The sequence below is a fragment of the Maylandia zebra genome, linkage group LG19 (genome assembly GCF_041146795.1).
Source record: "Maylandia zebra isolate NMK-2024a linkage group LG19, Mzebra_GT3a, whole genome shotgun sequence".
In the NCBI taxonomy this organism is placed as follows: domain Eukaryota; kingdom Metazoa; phylum Chordata; class Actinopteri; order Cichliformes; family Cichlidae; genus Maylandia; species Maylandia zebra.
In genome coordinates this window covers 30,552,993-30,568,344 of record NC_135185.1, presented here as the reverse complement: position 1 = coordinate 30,568,344, position 15,352 = coordinate 30,552,993, and the positions used below count along the sequence as shown (strand labels likewise).

The window sequence follows — 15,352 nt, the reverse complement described above, 5'->3', positions numbered from 1 at the left end:
ATCATTCAGCCATCATGTGGAAAAGTTCAAGGGGGCCCAATACTTTTGCAAGCCACTCTATCCGAACTTGCACAAGAAATGGACTGACAATCAGTGGCAACAAGTCTAATAGAGCGATGAATCCAAATTTGACAATGTTGAGTCATATTATCAGTGCAGAGAGCCAGTGGTGTTGGGGATCTTGTCAAAATTGATGGAATTATGAACACAGATGACACAGACATCAGACTTTGATCCACCATGCATCCAACACCATCTGTAAGGTGCCTGATTGATAGTCGTTTCATTTTTTGTTTTTTTAGCATGGCAATGATCAGAAGCAGACTGACAAGGCAGTAAAAGCATGCCTGGATAGAAAAACATGTTCAAGAAGCCTGAAGACTAATTTTAAGAAATGACAAGAAAGCCTTCCTAAGAGAGTTCAGGATGTGAGAAGAATAAAGGTGCAAATACCAAATATTAACTTTCAAGCTCATTAAAATTGCACAAGTTCAGTTTTTGGATCACTATGAATGTTTGCACATTTACGCACAATCACATGAACAAGAATAGCTAAAATTAGCTGAGTCGTGTGTCATTGCTCTAGTCTCGCCCCCTGTTTCCTGTCACTATTGAATTGATGCCAAAGATACGATGATATATATTTTAAAAAGTTGACGCCAATCTTTCCCCTGGTTTCTCATGTGTAACTCTGTTTCTGTTTGGAAAGTTTGAATCAAGTCTGCTGGTGGGTAAACACCGCTGACAGCAGCTGAACCCAATCAAAAGGATGAACTCTGGCCCGCCACAAATTTGATACAGAGCCTTTCCCCCTTTGAATCCGGGAAAAGAGTGTCTCCTCCTGCAAGTGCTGATATCATTAAAGTATCAAACGGATATAAGATCCGATTGTGTGTTCTAGTTTGATGGTGTTTGTCCCAGATGTTTTATTTCCCAGACCTGAAATGGCACAAATCCTTGCCGCAGAAACCCTAGGAAGTCTTTGTGTCTTTGAAGATGAAGAGTTTTCCCATCATAAATAAAGCGAGTCTGTGTTACGGACACATCATTTTTCAGATCTCTTCCCACTACAAGGGCGAGATCTGTTGAAGCACTATCTTAATCATCCTTAGACAATACATTAAAATGTCTTTGAAATTCCCAGTAACACATTGCCAGTAGCTACGGTTAATATGACTCTACCAATCAATCGTTTCGTAAGCAAAAAAAGAAAAAAAGTCTCGTGATGTCATCTGTGACCGCACTGGAAAGAAGCTCTTTAGATAAACAAATTTCAGGCTCACAACTTTCCTGTCTCACGAAGGGAAACTACTTAATCCTCACAGATGAGAGCAAAAAATAGATGCAAAAGAAAGAAAAAGCACTCAAGACGGCACAGGCAGAAGACAGCTGGAGAGTGGGAGTCATTATTTTTCATAGTACATACCAGTTGTGCCTGGGAAGCTATGGGACGTTTTTCGGTGACACAGTACCCCTGCCCTTATAAGGCTGCTGCTGTCCATGAAGTGTGTCCTGTGAGGGGCAACCACTGTAAAAGTCTTAGGAACAGCAAACTTGAATTACATAACAGAGTTGGCAGGGGTGTTAAGCATGTATGCGAGAGGCTCAAACGTTGAGCCACGCAGGATTTGTCAACGGTTGCTGGAATGTCTAGCGTGTCTGGTACCATCGATATACAAACCCAAGCAATCTGCTTATTGCTAATCCAGCAAATAAAAACCAGGCTTTTATTATTGTCCACAGTGCTTTATAAAGGCTGCGTGACCAAACAAAGCAGACAAACAAAAATAACATGCAAATCAACACGCCAGACTACGAGGAAACCAATAATCAGCCCGCAAAGACATAACGTCTATAATTGAGAGTCAAAACGAGTCAAATCAAGCTTTTCCCCTCTGCCAGTAACGAACTAAGGGGTTATTTGGTATGTGATTATCTTACGATGCGGAATGGGCATGAGTTAGAGTTTTTCAAAGGAATAATGTAATTTAAAAAAACACACGCTTCGAATTATGGGAATTTTTTCTGTGTGCGTGTGCTTGACTGTTCTTTGCTCCGACTGATACAAACTAATAGGGAACAACATGTCTGCATTGACTGATTTGTCATTCGATGATTAATGGTAAAAAAATCCAGCGGACGCTTGTTCTGAAAAAGCAAATTACAAAACTGCATTTCTGATCCTTTATTGCAAGTTTTATTATTTAGTACCAGAGTCAAGAATGTGCTATTTTTTTCACACTGCTACATTTCTTATCACACATCTGCTCCAAGTTGGCCATAAAAGTACACAGCCAAAAAGAGTAATACAGATTCCTTGCAATTGTGTGGCCTTTGGGAGTTTGCGTTGACAGACAACACGGTTGCTACGCAGGAGAAACCAAACATAGCACTTCTTGTTCTACAACTGTATCGAGGCACACTATGGGTTTTTATGGGATTTTTTTAGGAATTATTGCATTTTATTAGGGTCAGTATTGAAAGAAAATGGTTTCTCTTAATGGGCTATTTGATTTGGGGTATCACAGGCCAAATCCAGAAACCACAACAGGAACCCCAAAGTGCACTTAAACTGGTCATTTATTTGACTCAAAGAGCTTTAAAAGTTCCCACTGCTGGGTTCCCTTTTGTGTGGGATTCTGTCCAGTGCTGGCCGGTCAATATGATATGAATCACTGGGATATTAAAAAGCTTTTGTTTCCAGTTAAGATGCATTGTTTCGCCAGTGTGTTTCAGCTACAACAATTAAGAAAAAAACAAAGAAAAACAAGGAACAAAAATATGAAACAACACGTTTCATATTTTTATTGGACAAGTCACTCCGGTGCAGTTTTCCAAAAAGGAAACGCGAATGTTTGATGAAAAGAAGAGTGCAGCTGGCCTTCAGTCATTGTTTCATTGATTACTGGAACTGGGTCTCCTCAAGTCCAGCCACTTACTAAAACCTCCGTGTGAGGGATCACCACAAGTTCACAGTGTTCCGCAGCATCAACATTTTAACGATTATTAATGTTGCATGGCTGTAAAGTCTTAAAAGTAAGGAAAAGTTGATGTAAGGAAAAGCATACTCTGATGAACTCACCAAGAATTTTCACCTCTTTGTCTGGACTAATTTAGTGCAGGGTTTGCAGACACTGTGGCCAATAAATTTTCATTTGTTTTCACTGTGAGGCACATATTTGACCTTACACTCTCTGAAACATCTGTCTATAGGTCAGAAAAGAATAAAAATCCATGTGAAAATTGCCAAAGTAGGAGTTAAATTGATAGCAAGTTATGTAAGAAAAAAAAATGTTGCTGCTACCACTGCCTCTAATGTTTGAAACTGCGATGTGTTGCTACACAGCCCACATTTTATATGCACTGAAGTCTTCTCTTCCTCAAGACATAACAAATGAAGACTGCAGCTCATGATCTTTGACTTTTATTCCATGTGGAGAGTAAAGGGAGTGATATACCCGAATTGCCTAGATTAACTAATGTTAATTTGATTTTAGCCGAACCACAACTAACAGGTTTTTCATGACCTTATGAACTCAGAGTGTCTGGTCTTCTTACCAGTGCACAACTTTTCTATTTTAGGCCACGCTCACACTCACTTTCCACGTGCACCTGGAAGCTGTTTGTAGCTCTAAAAAAGCTGCCCTACGTCAAAACAGAAAACACACACTAATGAACATATTGCATCATTTAGCGATTAGCTATGGAAAGAGCTTCTTAACCAACTACAAATGAAAATGTAGCAGGCCTCAGGGCACATGAGTAGTAAGTTTTAATTGAGTTTTGGGAAGTAGGGCTTAAAAGAAAAGAAAATACCTGGTGCTGACGTCGAGCTCGGAAACCCAAACTGCACCACGTAGTTTTTTGAAGAAAAACAGATGTTGAAAAATATAAATTGTGCGGTTTCTTTGCTGGGGTTGTGCAGGTTTGGGAGCTGTGTGGATAGATAAGAAGAAGGTTTTGCGAGATAAACAGATTTATTTGACTGCAAACTACAAACATTAGCTGATCTAACCTGCTTGGTTTGGTTTATGGAAAAATCTGGGCTAGGATTAAAATGTGCCCGTGACCAACATCAACACGAGATGTTTGAAAAATGCAGTGCGTACATCCGTGCATATCTCTGAAACACCAGCAAAACTGCAGTACTGACTGAGCAGAGGCTTAATTTGCATTATAAAAGCTCTGCTTAATGCAACTACTTTTACAGGTATGTTTTGAGTGTTTAATTTGACTAATTATATTTTTCTGTACTAGACAAATTGTAGCAAATCGCCTGTTTAGCTAAACCAAAAGTTTTTTCTTGGTTTTTTTTTTAAGGTGAGACGTGGCATTTGGCATTTATTCCGAAGAGGAAACAAGGTGCCAAGTTTGGGAACGAATGCAGAAATATGTTACACCGAGTCAGCGCTGCACACTTTCTGTTGAAGAAAGAGGCTCTATTTTCCTCTCCAGCTGTGGCTGTTCTTGCTGGCAGCACAGTTCTTCTTGAGAAGAATCCTGGCTGCAAGCTGAACGGTCTCCGCAGCTCAAATTTGAAAAACGGGGCTGTGATAAATGAGCGAGAAATGCTGTAATTCAGCATTATTCTCCGGTGGGTCCTTAAAGGCTGGTGGTAGCCCACAGTTCTACGCAGATAATTTGCCCAGTAGCTGTGATGTTGTCACAAATTGTACTCAGCATAGAGTTTAGCTAAAGATGAATAACTTTAAAAAATGTAGTGATCTATTACATCTATATAGACTGAAAGAAGTGATAAATTACTGTTTGTGAGTCAGTGCATCTGCCTGTGAACTTTGCACAGACAGTTTACTCAGATCCAGTGATAGGCCTGACATGATACATGCACTGTTGTAACTGTCTTGTTTGAATAATATAAAACTGGATTAAACCACGGCTACAGTGTTTATGTGAAGTTTCTCTCCACTCATAGTTGTGGTTAGCCACAGCATTCCTACCACAGATACCATTTTAGTCATACCTGCTTATATGCACAAGCTGCAGGAGCAGACAGTCACCCAAATAATTATTCCATTTGTCCAGATGATTATACCATTCAGCCACCTCTGAAATGGTAAAAAAAAAAAAAAAGGGTGAAGCATTGCTTATACTCGAGTACAGGAAAGTCACAAGGTTTGATTACAAAAGCTGGTGAAGTATTAGTAATAATTCCAATGCAGTCGTCACACTTAAGCTCAGACTACAAAGCTTTTTTTTTCTTTTTTTTTTTACAGTGGATTAATAGAAATGAGAATTGTGTAATTATAGCTCCATAAAGGGAGCAGTTTGGGGGAAAGTAAATCCTGCTGGTGTGATACGCCTTGACTTTAAAGATGGTGTGGTTTTTAATTCCTGGTGTGTGGCATGCTAATAAATGTCAGAAAGGATGTGCTATTGGAACGCCAATATGCTATTATTTGTGGTCAAATAAAACCAACTTCCAGACCATTTTACACAATTTATATCAAAGTATTCATTTTCTCCCATAAATTTATATAAAACAAAGAAAGCTGCAGTAGTAAATAAGTGAACATTCGTTGTAATAAACTTTAAACTCACTTGGCATTGGCTCTGTGGTATTCTGTCACTCTTTGTTCACGTTACAATGCACAGTGGTGTTTCGTCTAGCTTAATATGTGTAGCCTGTTTGCAAACCGGCTACACGTAGAAAACAATTTATTTCATTGTTTTATGTTCATGTTTTATCCAAAAGCACACCCTCTGTTAAATCACCTGTTAACTACGTTCAAAATACTCCCTCCCTGCATCTAGCTAGCTTAACTAGCTTAATGTAGCTATTAGCTTAGCTCAGCTCTTAGGCAAGTCACTAGCAGCATGGCTTCTTCACCTGTTCTCCTGTACTTTCCTGCTCAGTGTGTCAGATGTTTAGCTACTCCTCATCCTCCTTTAGTAATAATGATACCTGAATGAATGTGAAATAGCTATAGGTGAATTGGAGACCCATCTTCACACCCTTGAAAATCCTGCAGTTGGCCAGGCCACTATGGACAGTGGGGAAGAAAAATGGGAGTTTTCTTATAGTGGGTCGTTTGATTGCTGGGATTTTCTCTGTATTACTGGAGCATCTTTACCTTACAATATAAAGCAGATTGAGGCAGTGGTTGTTGCACTTTGGCATTATATAAATAAAGGTAAATCAAACTAAACCATGTAAGATGAGGAGCAAAATGACTTCCTGCCTTTCTTCACTATGTAATGGACACATTATTGATGTTTGACAATGGTGTCATTTTTCTGATACCTATTACATAATTGGGTCATTGTTAGGGCTTGTAAACTAGTTAAGACAGAGGAGCAGTTGGCTGTTACCTCTTGGTCATCATTCACATGACTCAGAGTCACTAGCAAAAAAGTCTTCTGACGGCTTGAGCATCAACAGTCAACTAGAAATGTAACAGCAGAGTTTCTGGCCTGTTGATCCAATCTAGAATTAACCAGAAAACCAGGAACAATACTTTTTTGTCCCAATTTGGAATTTGTGAAAGTTTACCATCACGTGAAACGAACATTTTCACACGTCAGTATACCCGATGATTCAACAGCTTGTAGACGCACCTTTGGTGGGAATAAGTTGAAGTAACAATTTTCTGTACAACTTTATCAGTGTCTCACATTATTCTGGAAGAATTTTGTCCTGCTCTTCTTTACGATGTCACTTCAGTTTATTGAGCTTTGTAAGCATTTGTTTATACTCAGCTCTTTTAAGGTCCTTGATTAACTCTAGACCTTCTGGACTTGGGGTCACTAGAGCACCTTATTATTTTTAGCCATTATGTTGTAGATTTACTGCATGTGAAGACGCAACTCTAGTCAGGGGAGCGGATTCTTCAGCTTCAGTGAGAATCCTTGCAGGCAGAGGTGGGATTTTGACGACTACACCATTCTTAATCCTTCCTCAGACTGATGGGCAACACTAATTACTTCTCTGAGATCACTGCAGATGGCTTTTCTCCTAGGCATCGTGCTAACAAACACCCGAATGCTCCAGATCTGGTAACTGACAAAAAATCTTCTTTTATAGAGGTGCTCACTCTTGCTTTATCAAATTAATTACTATAGAAGTCATGAGGGTGTAGTTAGTTTGTCATGAGAGTTTATAGAGTCCTGTGAAAACCATCTTTTTCACATGATTGTACATAAGCTGCAGCATTATGTTCATGAATATTTTGAATAAAATTTCACTGCAGTCCATTCAGTAGTTGTTGATATATTTCAGTCAGGACCATTCAAATAAAAAGACGATCCCTGCTGTCCATAGCTTTTGTTGTTAATGTACTATTTATGATATACTTGAATGTTGTGTGGCAGTATTCACCTTTACAACTGAAGATGTTTTTTATTCCTCAGACTATTTTTTATGTAAATGAGGTAATGACCTAATAAAATTGAGGGGTTTTAAACAATCTGGAAAGCCTATTGAAGAGAAATTATGTAGGTGATTAGTATCAAAATTCAGTTTTAGGTCCTTGGTGGATCACGTCTTCTGCTACTGAAAGGACTGTTATTTCAAGAAGTATTACCGACTTTGTTTTGGCTTTAAAACTACAATAATTCATGTGGAGTATTGAGTAACATGTGCCTCAAGACGTTTTTATTTCTGTAATACAACACTTTTATTCATGTATTTTTTTTTTTAAAAAAGAGAAAAAAGCACCATGGCAGGCAACAAATTCTGAATTGAACAGAAGGTTTTTGTTTATTTCCTTACTGATGTGAAGTGTCACATGAGAGCAAACTCTGGGGATGGGGTTCGTTATTGCAACACTACCTTCAGCACGGAGACCGGATCTGTTCATTTTATTAGCTCCGCCTGTGATTGATGTGAATATTTGAATAAAATATTCTCCTTTTTCACAGACGGACTCTGCTGTGCTTGTGTCGCGAGGCAATAGAAGGATATTAGTAACCTTACAGGTCTGCTTTTCATCATACTGACCTCATGTCTGCAAAGTCATTTCAAACTGTGACATTTTGAGGGTCAGAAAAACATCTTCTGTGGCAAAACACTGAAATATTAGATTGCAGCTGCAGTTTAATGATGAATTCAAATGGTATTTAAGATGCTTGACGTGTGTTTGATTGATGTGAGCCTCAAGAGAAGAATAAAAACATTCAAATTTTCTTAAATAATGTAACAAACACTCGCTGGCCACTTGCTAAGACAAATACTTAATTGGCGAACCTCATGGAAGCAACTTTGCATTCAGGCGTGTAAACATGGTCAAGATGACCTGCTGAAGTTCAAACTGAGCTGCAGAATGGTTAAGAAAGGCATTTTAAGTGACTTTGAATGTGGGACGGTTGTTGGTGCGAGACAAACCGGTGTCCTGTTTTGAACCATATGGTTCAAAAGAAGACTGGAAAAACACTGCCTGGTCTGATTAATCTTGATTTCTGCAGAAACATTTAGATCACAGGGTCAGAATTTGGTGTAAACAGCATGACAGCATGAAACCATCCTCCTTTTATCAGACAGCGGCTGTTGTGTAATTTTGTGAGGGATATTTTCTTGGCACAATTTGGGCTTGTTAGTACCAACTGAATATTATAAACACCACAGCCCAACTGAGTATTATATCCATCATTTTATGACCTTTTCAGATTTAAAAATAAATATTTGTATTTTCTGGTATAGTGCTAGTGTGTGGTTGTCCGTCTCTCTTGCATTTAGCCTAGCATGGGAGAGTTTTGAGCTCCCCGTTAACCGATGTTGGATAAACTGTTAAGAAATGATGGGATGGAAGGGATGGATGCCATTGAATATTTCCTGGCATGCACCTATATAAACCATTGTTACATCTACAATAAAACAATCCTGTTTTGCATATGTAACATGGTGCTCCAGACATTTAATTACATGCATTCTAAAATCCATTCGGTATGCCTTCTCACGAGAAGCACAGACATACTCCAAGAAAATGTACATGGTAAAACAGAATACAATTTCATGGAGAGAAGCCATGGAAAATCTCCTTGTTAAGGAGGATAGATTAGTTTCTGTGGTTGTCTTTTTCAGTGTTTCTCCTGTTGTATCTGTTTACAATGGGGCTTTAATAGAGAGCGAATAATCTGGATGTTGATGAGTGGAACATTTTATCAAATTCTGATGTGTTTATGGCTGTGCTCTCTTCCACTTAATAATATAATGAATGCCGTCATTCTCTGAGAGGAAAAAGCCAAACCGCAGGCCTGTTCATGCACAAGCACAAACCTCAGTATAACCCTCGGGGCTGCACTGTCTTAAATAATGGGATTTTTTTAATTTATTGACCCATAGTAATACATCAGGTGAGGACAAAATACGTTTTGTTTTTAAATGCTTGAGATCATTTAATTTATTTCAAAGCATGTTACAAATTCTTTCTGGCCACATTGGTGCATAACTTATGACACATGTTAATATAAGCCGATTAAGGAAGTTAATAAAAGCCTATGGAAGCCCATTTCCGCCATTAAAAAAAAAAAAAAAGTATCCTCGACTCAAAATTTCGAGTTATCTTTCTCGAAATTTTGACACGTTTAGAAAAGTAACTTGAAAATTTCGAGAAAAGTAACTCGTAATTTCGATTAGCGCTGCCAATCAGTAATCTACACGAATGATGTCATTTCCTTGTTACCCGGAAGCTGAAGCCCTCAGCTACAGATGCTACAGCTAAGCTACCAGTATTACAGCCAGTCATGAATGCATATTTGCTGAGTATTTTCAGCGTGGCTTCACTAATGATGAAATCCTCGTTTTATTAGCTGAATCACATGGCGTTACTATCAGGAAACGTACTCTCAAAGTCACCAATTTGTTGTGATCTGGTTTATCCTTCCGGGTAACAAGAAAATGACATCATTCACGTAGATTACTGATTGGCAGAGCTAACTTGAAATTTCGAGTTACTTTTCTCAATATTTCAAGCTAATAAGTGGAAATTTCAAGTTAACGAGTCAAAATTTCGAGAAACTAACTCAAAATTTTGAGAAAAATATAGATACTTTTTTTTTAGTGTCAGAAACGGGCTTCCATAAAAGCCTATTTAGATATTAGCAGATTTAAAGGCTATTTCTCTGTCACTCTGACCAATAAGAATGTCAGTTAATTTCTTGAACCCTTCTTTTGTTTTTTTGCCACCTTCTGAGAATTTGTGGATGATTCTGATAGACCTCTTCCACATTACATTTAGTCCATCTGTTATTTCATTTGGGAGAGATCCATAGAAAGAATGAACTGATTTACTGATGTACAGAATTTAGAGGTATTCGGCGGTTAGACTCTGATGGCCCGTTTCGATAGGGATTAGACCAGGACCGGAGATGGTGGTGGTGGAGATGAAGATGGAGTGATCAGAGGCGGTGATGGGGAGGACTTCAGCTGCACAAAGGCATCTGCAAAGGAGAATGACAGATCCACAGCAAGATAGAGCATGCAGCGGGAATGCTGACGAAGGCGAAGGAGAAGATGACTGAACTAGACTGGTGAGGTCACAAACAGCTTGACTGCATGTTTGTCAAAATGCAATAATTTGCAAATCTCATATTTATTTTAACAAATTGGTGTGATTTAGATTTGTCAACCCAGGAGTTTCTAATTTTGGTTTGGTACCATGGAATCCCATTTGTTGGGAATGCACATACTCCTCAGAATTTGAATGAATTTAACTGAAACTGTGATGAATTTGAATACCTCATCACCTAAAATTTCACCATCTGATACATCATAAAATGAAAAATATGACAAAGAAGAACCAGGACTGCTAAGCAACAAGAGTGGTATGTCAGACAACAACTGTTCTCCTTAGTTCCCAGATGTTTACAAGGTTTTGTTAAGGGGAAGCTATACAATGGCCCTGTCTCAGTTTTTTTTTTTTTGGATATGTGTTATTGTTAAGTACGTTTTTTTTCTTCTTATTAAATTTTTCTCAGTTTAAATATTTGAATTTTTCTGCTTTCCTCTGTGAATAAAATATGGGTTGTGCTAAATAAAGTCTTCCTTTATTTGAACCCTATTATGTCTTTTATCAAGGGCTTTTACAGGAACCACAAAGCGAAACACTGCCTATCAGCCAGCCAGTATTGGTTTGAATTAGGCTGAATGGTGACTTCAAGCAAACTCACAAGCAGCCACTGTGCAGTAATCTGTGAACCTCAGACATGATGTGTTGGAAACAACTTATCCATTGAGAAAGCTCCAAATGTTTATTAATGAGCCCTTCAGACTCACCACAGTTATGTTGCTGGATGCTTAAAAAGACATGATCTAACTCCATAACCCTCTCGGGCTGTCCGATTACAGCTTTACTCTTCCCTGCGCAGCCTGAAGATCACTTTGTAATGTCATCTAAGATGGTATTGTCTCAGATGTTAATCATCATAGTACATCGGGGCTATTTGAGAGTGAGGTACTGGTCACGTTCACTGAGATCTCCCAGCTTGCCGAGGAAGTTGTGTTGGAAATATTAACATTATTGTGAGTCCAAATGCAAGTCAAAATCATTAACGGTCTGATACCCAGTCTTTGTGGTATGGATATATCTTTCGCCATTTCTCAAGAGCAACACAAAGGCAGTGACCCTATCAGAGCACTAAGTGATCTAGCAGAAGGAAATTGGCTGTCTAATGTCTACAGAGAGGTTTGAGCAGAGATATGCTCCCAAGTTTTCCATGATTGCATGTTCAAATCACAATAAATATCTCTCTGTTGAGCCACTGAGCACAAGGTAAAATGTTCTGTTGCTCTGCTGCACGAGATTGCCGTTTAAAGAGCCTGGCAAAGTGCTTATAGTGTAAAATACCTGCAGTGGTGCTTACTGCTCACACCGCTAGATGGGGGAACCTGGAGCCTGGCTGCACTGCTGAAAAGCCTGAATCACACTGAAGCTGAATTCACTGGAGCACAATCTGCTCAACATTTATCCTTGGAAGAACAAGAGCCAAGAGTTACCCTCCACGTGTATTTATGTTATATCAAGTCTGCAGGAAAGTTCACAAAATGTGCAGCCATGTTTCCGATAATTTTAAGGGAATAGATGAATCCCTCTAGTTATGGTTCTTTTTATTAACCTTGCCGTCTCCATGTTCTCCTACTGAACAACAGAAGAATTTTCCTCCTCATGCGAAAACTGTGTCATAAACCAAGCCTTTCGGTAAAAGAAATCATCAAAATTAAGAAGGAAACGGGGTCTGAAAATAGCTTAAAGGGCTCCTGACATTCTTTTAGCTGTAGATAATTTGCTGTGCAGACAGACACCACATGGAAATGTGTTTTTGGGCAATAATCCCAACACAACAACGCAGAAAAACGTGACAGCAATTTCTGCTGTTGGGATTTTTGTGTGCAACACGAAGATCAGAAAAAAAATAGCCTCCCACAATTTATTTTTTTGCTCAAACACAAGGTCGGAACAGCAGAAAAGAGCTGGATGCAGGAGGTTCAAAGCACTAATACCACAACTTTCCAGAAGCCTTTTTTCAGCTCAGTTTGTTGAACCTTTGGCTGTTAGGCCCCCTATTACTATAGAGGTATAGACACATTCAGCTTTTCCATGTGGTGGACATTCCAGGCCACATCTGCTTTCTATATATACACACATCCAGCTGTTTAAAGCCTATAGTCTAACAGTCATTTCCCAGTCAGTCCACCGCTGCTATAAATGTGAATGGCATTAAATGCATGCACTGCTGCGTCATTGTTTTAATGTAAGAAAGTAGAATAAGCAGTAATTACTGCATACAATACTATATTGGGAACATATGCAATCAGATATCTGTTTAAATGACATCACGCATTTCATTTGCTGTAAACATCTTACTTATCACTATAACTATTTCGTACTTAAGTATATTCGATGTATGTTCATTTATCATGTTACTTTTTGTGTTCATGGTATCAATGCATATAGTCAGATGGCAAAAACAACTGTTCATCAAAACCAAGAACCTGAATAATAAAAACTCCTCTTAGATGCATTTTTCAATCTGGGTGAAATTACTGTATAAACTGCCTGGGGTATGTCATAGCAGATCCTGGGTCTGCTGGAGGATCTTCCTGTTAAAAGGGAGTTTTTCTTTCCCACTGTCGCCAAGTGCTTACGCAGAGGGAGTCTTATGATTGTTGTGGGTTCTTTCTGATATTGTAGTGTCCTTACCATAAAACATAAAGTGCCTTGAGGTAACTGTTGTTGTACTGAAGATGATTTTAGATTTTATTTTTGTGTCCCCTGTCCACGTTTGCTATTTAAGTGTGGGGTGAGCATATTCTTTGCCTTGATTTATCAGAAAACCTGCATCTAATCAAGTTTCTACTTGATCAGCTTGATCTCTTTCTACAGAAAGGCCCAGTCTGTTTCGATTAGTCAGCTGGTTGCACGCTGTGAGTCAGAGAATTTACTTGTTGTCTTCTAATGAAATCTTACACATTTGAACCAGAACCAGGCCCAGAAAAAACAGACTGCAGAAGTTGTTAAATTACACAAGAAATAATGGCTGCCATCACGTTGCTATTTCAGGAAATACTTGCATCGTGATCATTTGTTCCTTAACCAAAGGTTTAAGCTTCAGCTATTTCAGCTATTTTTACAGTTCCGTTTGTAAGTCTGTTGGAAAGAATACACAAACCCAAATTCCACGAAACTTGGTGGAGGTGTGGGAGATGTGGCAAAAGTAGAATACAATACATTGTGGTATAGATCCGAATCACTTAATTTAAAACGGTGGAAGAGGTGAAGTGTCCCATCCTTATTTTGTCGTGTCTGACATCAAAGAATGCTAACAAAAAAGCCAAAGTTGAGTCAAGACACGAATAACAGTAACCCATACTCCGAGCCTGTTTACTGAATTTGTGGACATGCAGTTAAAGTGAAAGGCCACATTAGCCACATTAGCTGCACGTCATCCTAACACTGAAAATCCACTGTTCCTAAAATGATTTTAGTGCATGGTGACTTCTATCCTCTCTTGCACCCAGTGGTTGTAACAGTGTGTCAGATCTGTCTGCATTTGCTTCTGGCAGGACGCTAAAAGAGGTCCTCTAAGAATTTGTTACACAGTGCTTTGGATAAAGGTAAAAACCATGCAATTTTTTGCACCTTTGTCAATTAATTGTGGTTTGTCGCCCATTTACTGTGCACAGTGCGCGCCAAAAGATAAAACTAAGTGACATTTTTGCATCTTCCCTCCCTAGCTGGCTGTCTGCATTCATGAATTGCATGTTTGAGTCTGTCTTATCTGATCTCGACTTGCTGTCAAACAAATATTTCCTCCCTTCATGAACCCAAAATAGCCTTTTGCCATCAACTCAAGTTGATAGAGTGGCCTTGCTGATGAGACCCTGGTTCTCATCTGAACTTCAGAACCGTGTCAAGCTGCCCTGCAGGCAGCGGGCCGGGCTGGAAAGACCCTTTTCCTGGACTGCTGCAGAGGGACTTCAGCCAGTTGTACTTTTGCTGTTTATTTGTCTTTCATGAAGCATTTGTTGATGCTTTTCTTGATTTTTTTTACAAGTTTGTTGCTTTTGATTGTTAAAGATAAGATTAATTGTTGCATGGTTGTGCATATTGTGACCACATATCTTGTGGTCAAACTAAATAACAGAAGTGAATCCAGAGCCCTGATTTACAGCAAGTCTTTATCTGCTCCCAGGCTGCCAAAATGTTAAACTGTTTCACAGATGAAGAGCACAATGCTTGTTTCTCTGCAAATACGTGTGCCTGCAGGAGCAGCACAGGTAATTTTAAAATGACAGTTCACAGGTCAAGTTCTCACGGACAAGACATTGTCCTCACTGAGCCTTAAGGCCAAAAACAACCAGCTTCCACTGGTTGCTGGAGATGGTCAGGAATCACCCAGTGTTACTATCACTCAAGTAGCTTAACCTGTCGCACATATAGTTTAGTATTAACCAGTTAATCAAATCATTTAAACTTGGGTACCACACAGCTCTAAATGCATTTTAAACTTTCGTTCTGACCTTTAAAAAATGAGGATAGGCAATAGATGTAAACGGATTCTGAGAGACAAATAGAAGAACTATAAAGCAGCTGCTGTGTCAGCAGTTTGCAATTTGAATTCCAGCTAGAGTCCTCCCATAAGGGAGGGAATTTCCAGCTTGGAAACTGCTTGTTTTTGGCCCATTAAAGGGCTTGTAAATGTAGAAAGATGCACAGCAACAGTTTCCTCGCTCCTTATAGGGTCTATCTGCAGCACCCAAATAAAAATTTCTCTCATCAAAGTTTACCAACCACCATGGCCTTTAAACCAACACAGGCTCCGTTGCATAGTTTTTCAAGATATTTTGCATTCTCTTATTTCAAACATCACAGAAAGCTTTCCAAAGTTCTTCTGTGGA

General features: G+C 39.0%; 1 protein-coding gene across 2 annotated transcripts in view; it reads right to left on the bottom strand.

Annotated features, from left to right (window-relative positions):
* The window catches only part of LOC101487978 (KATNB1-like protein 1), a 44,864-nt gene extending 43,355 nt beyond the window's left edge, over positions 1-1,509 (bottom strand). For both annotated transcript variants that reach the window (XM_004540764.2, XM_076877325.1), the window contains exon 1: positions 1,427-1,509. In XM_004540764.2, the coding sequence (XP_004540821.2) occupies positions 1,427-1,502 (76 nt within the window). In that variant the 5' untranslated portion in view covers positions 1,503-1,509. The remainder of the gene's footprint in view (positions 1-1,426) is intronic.
* Positions 1,510-15,352: the final 13,843 nt, after the last annotated feature.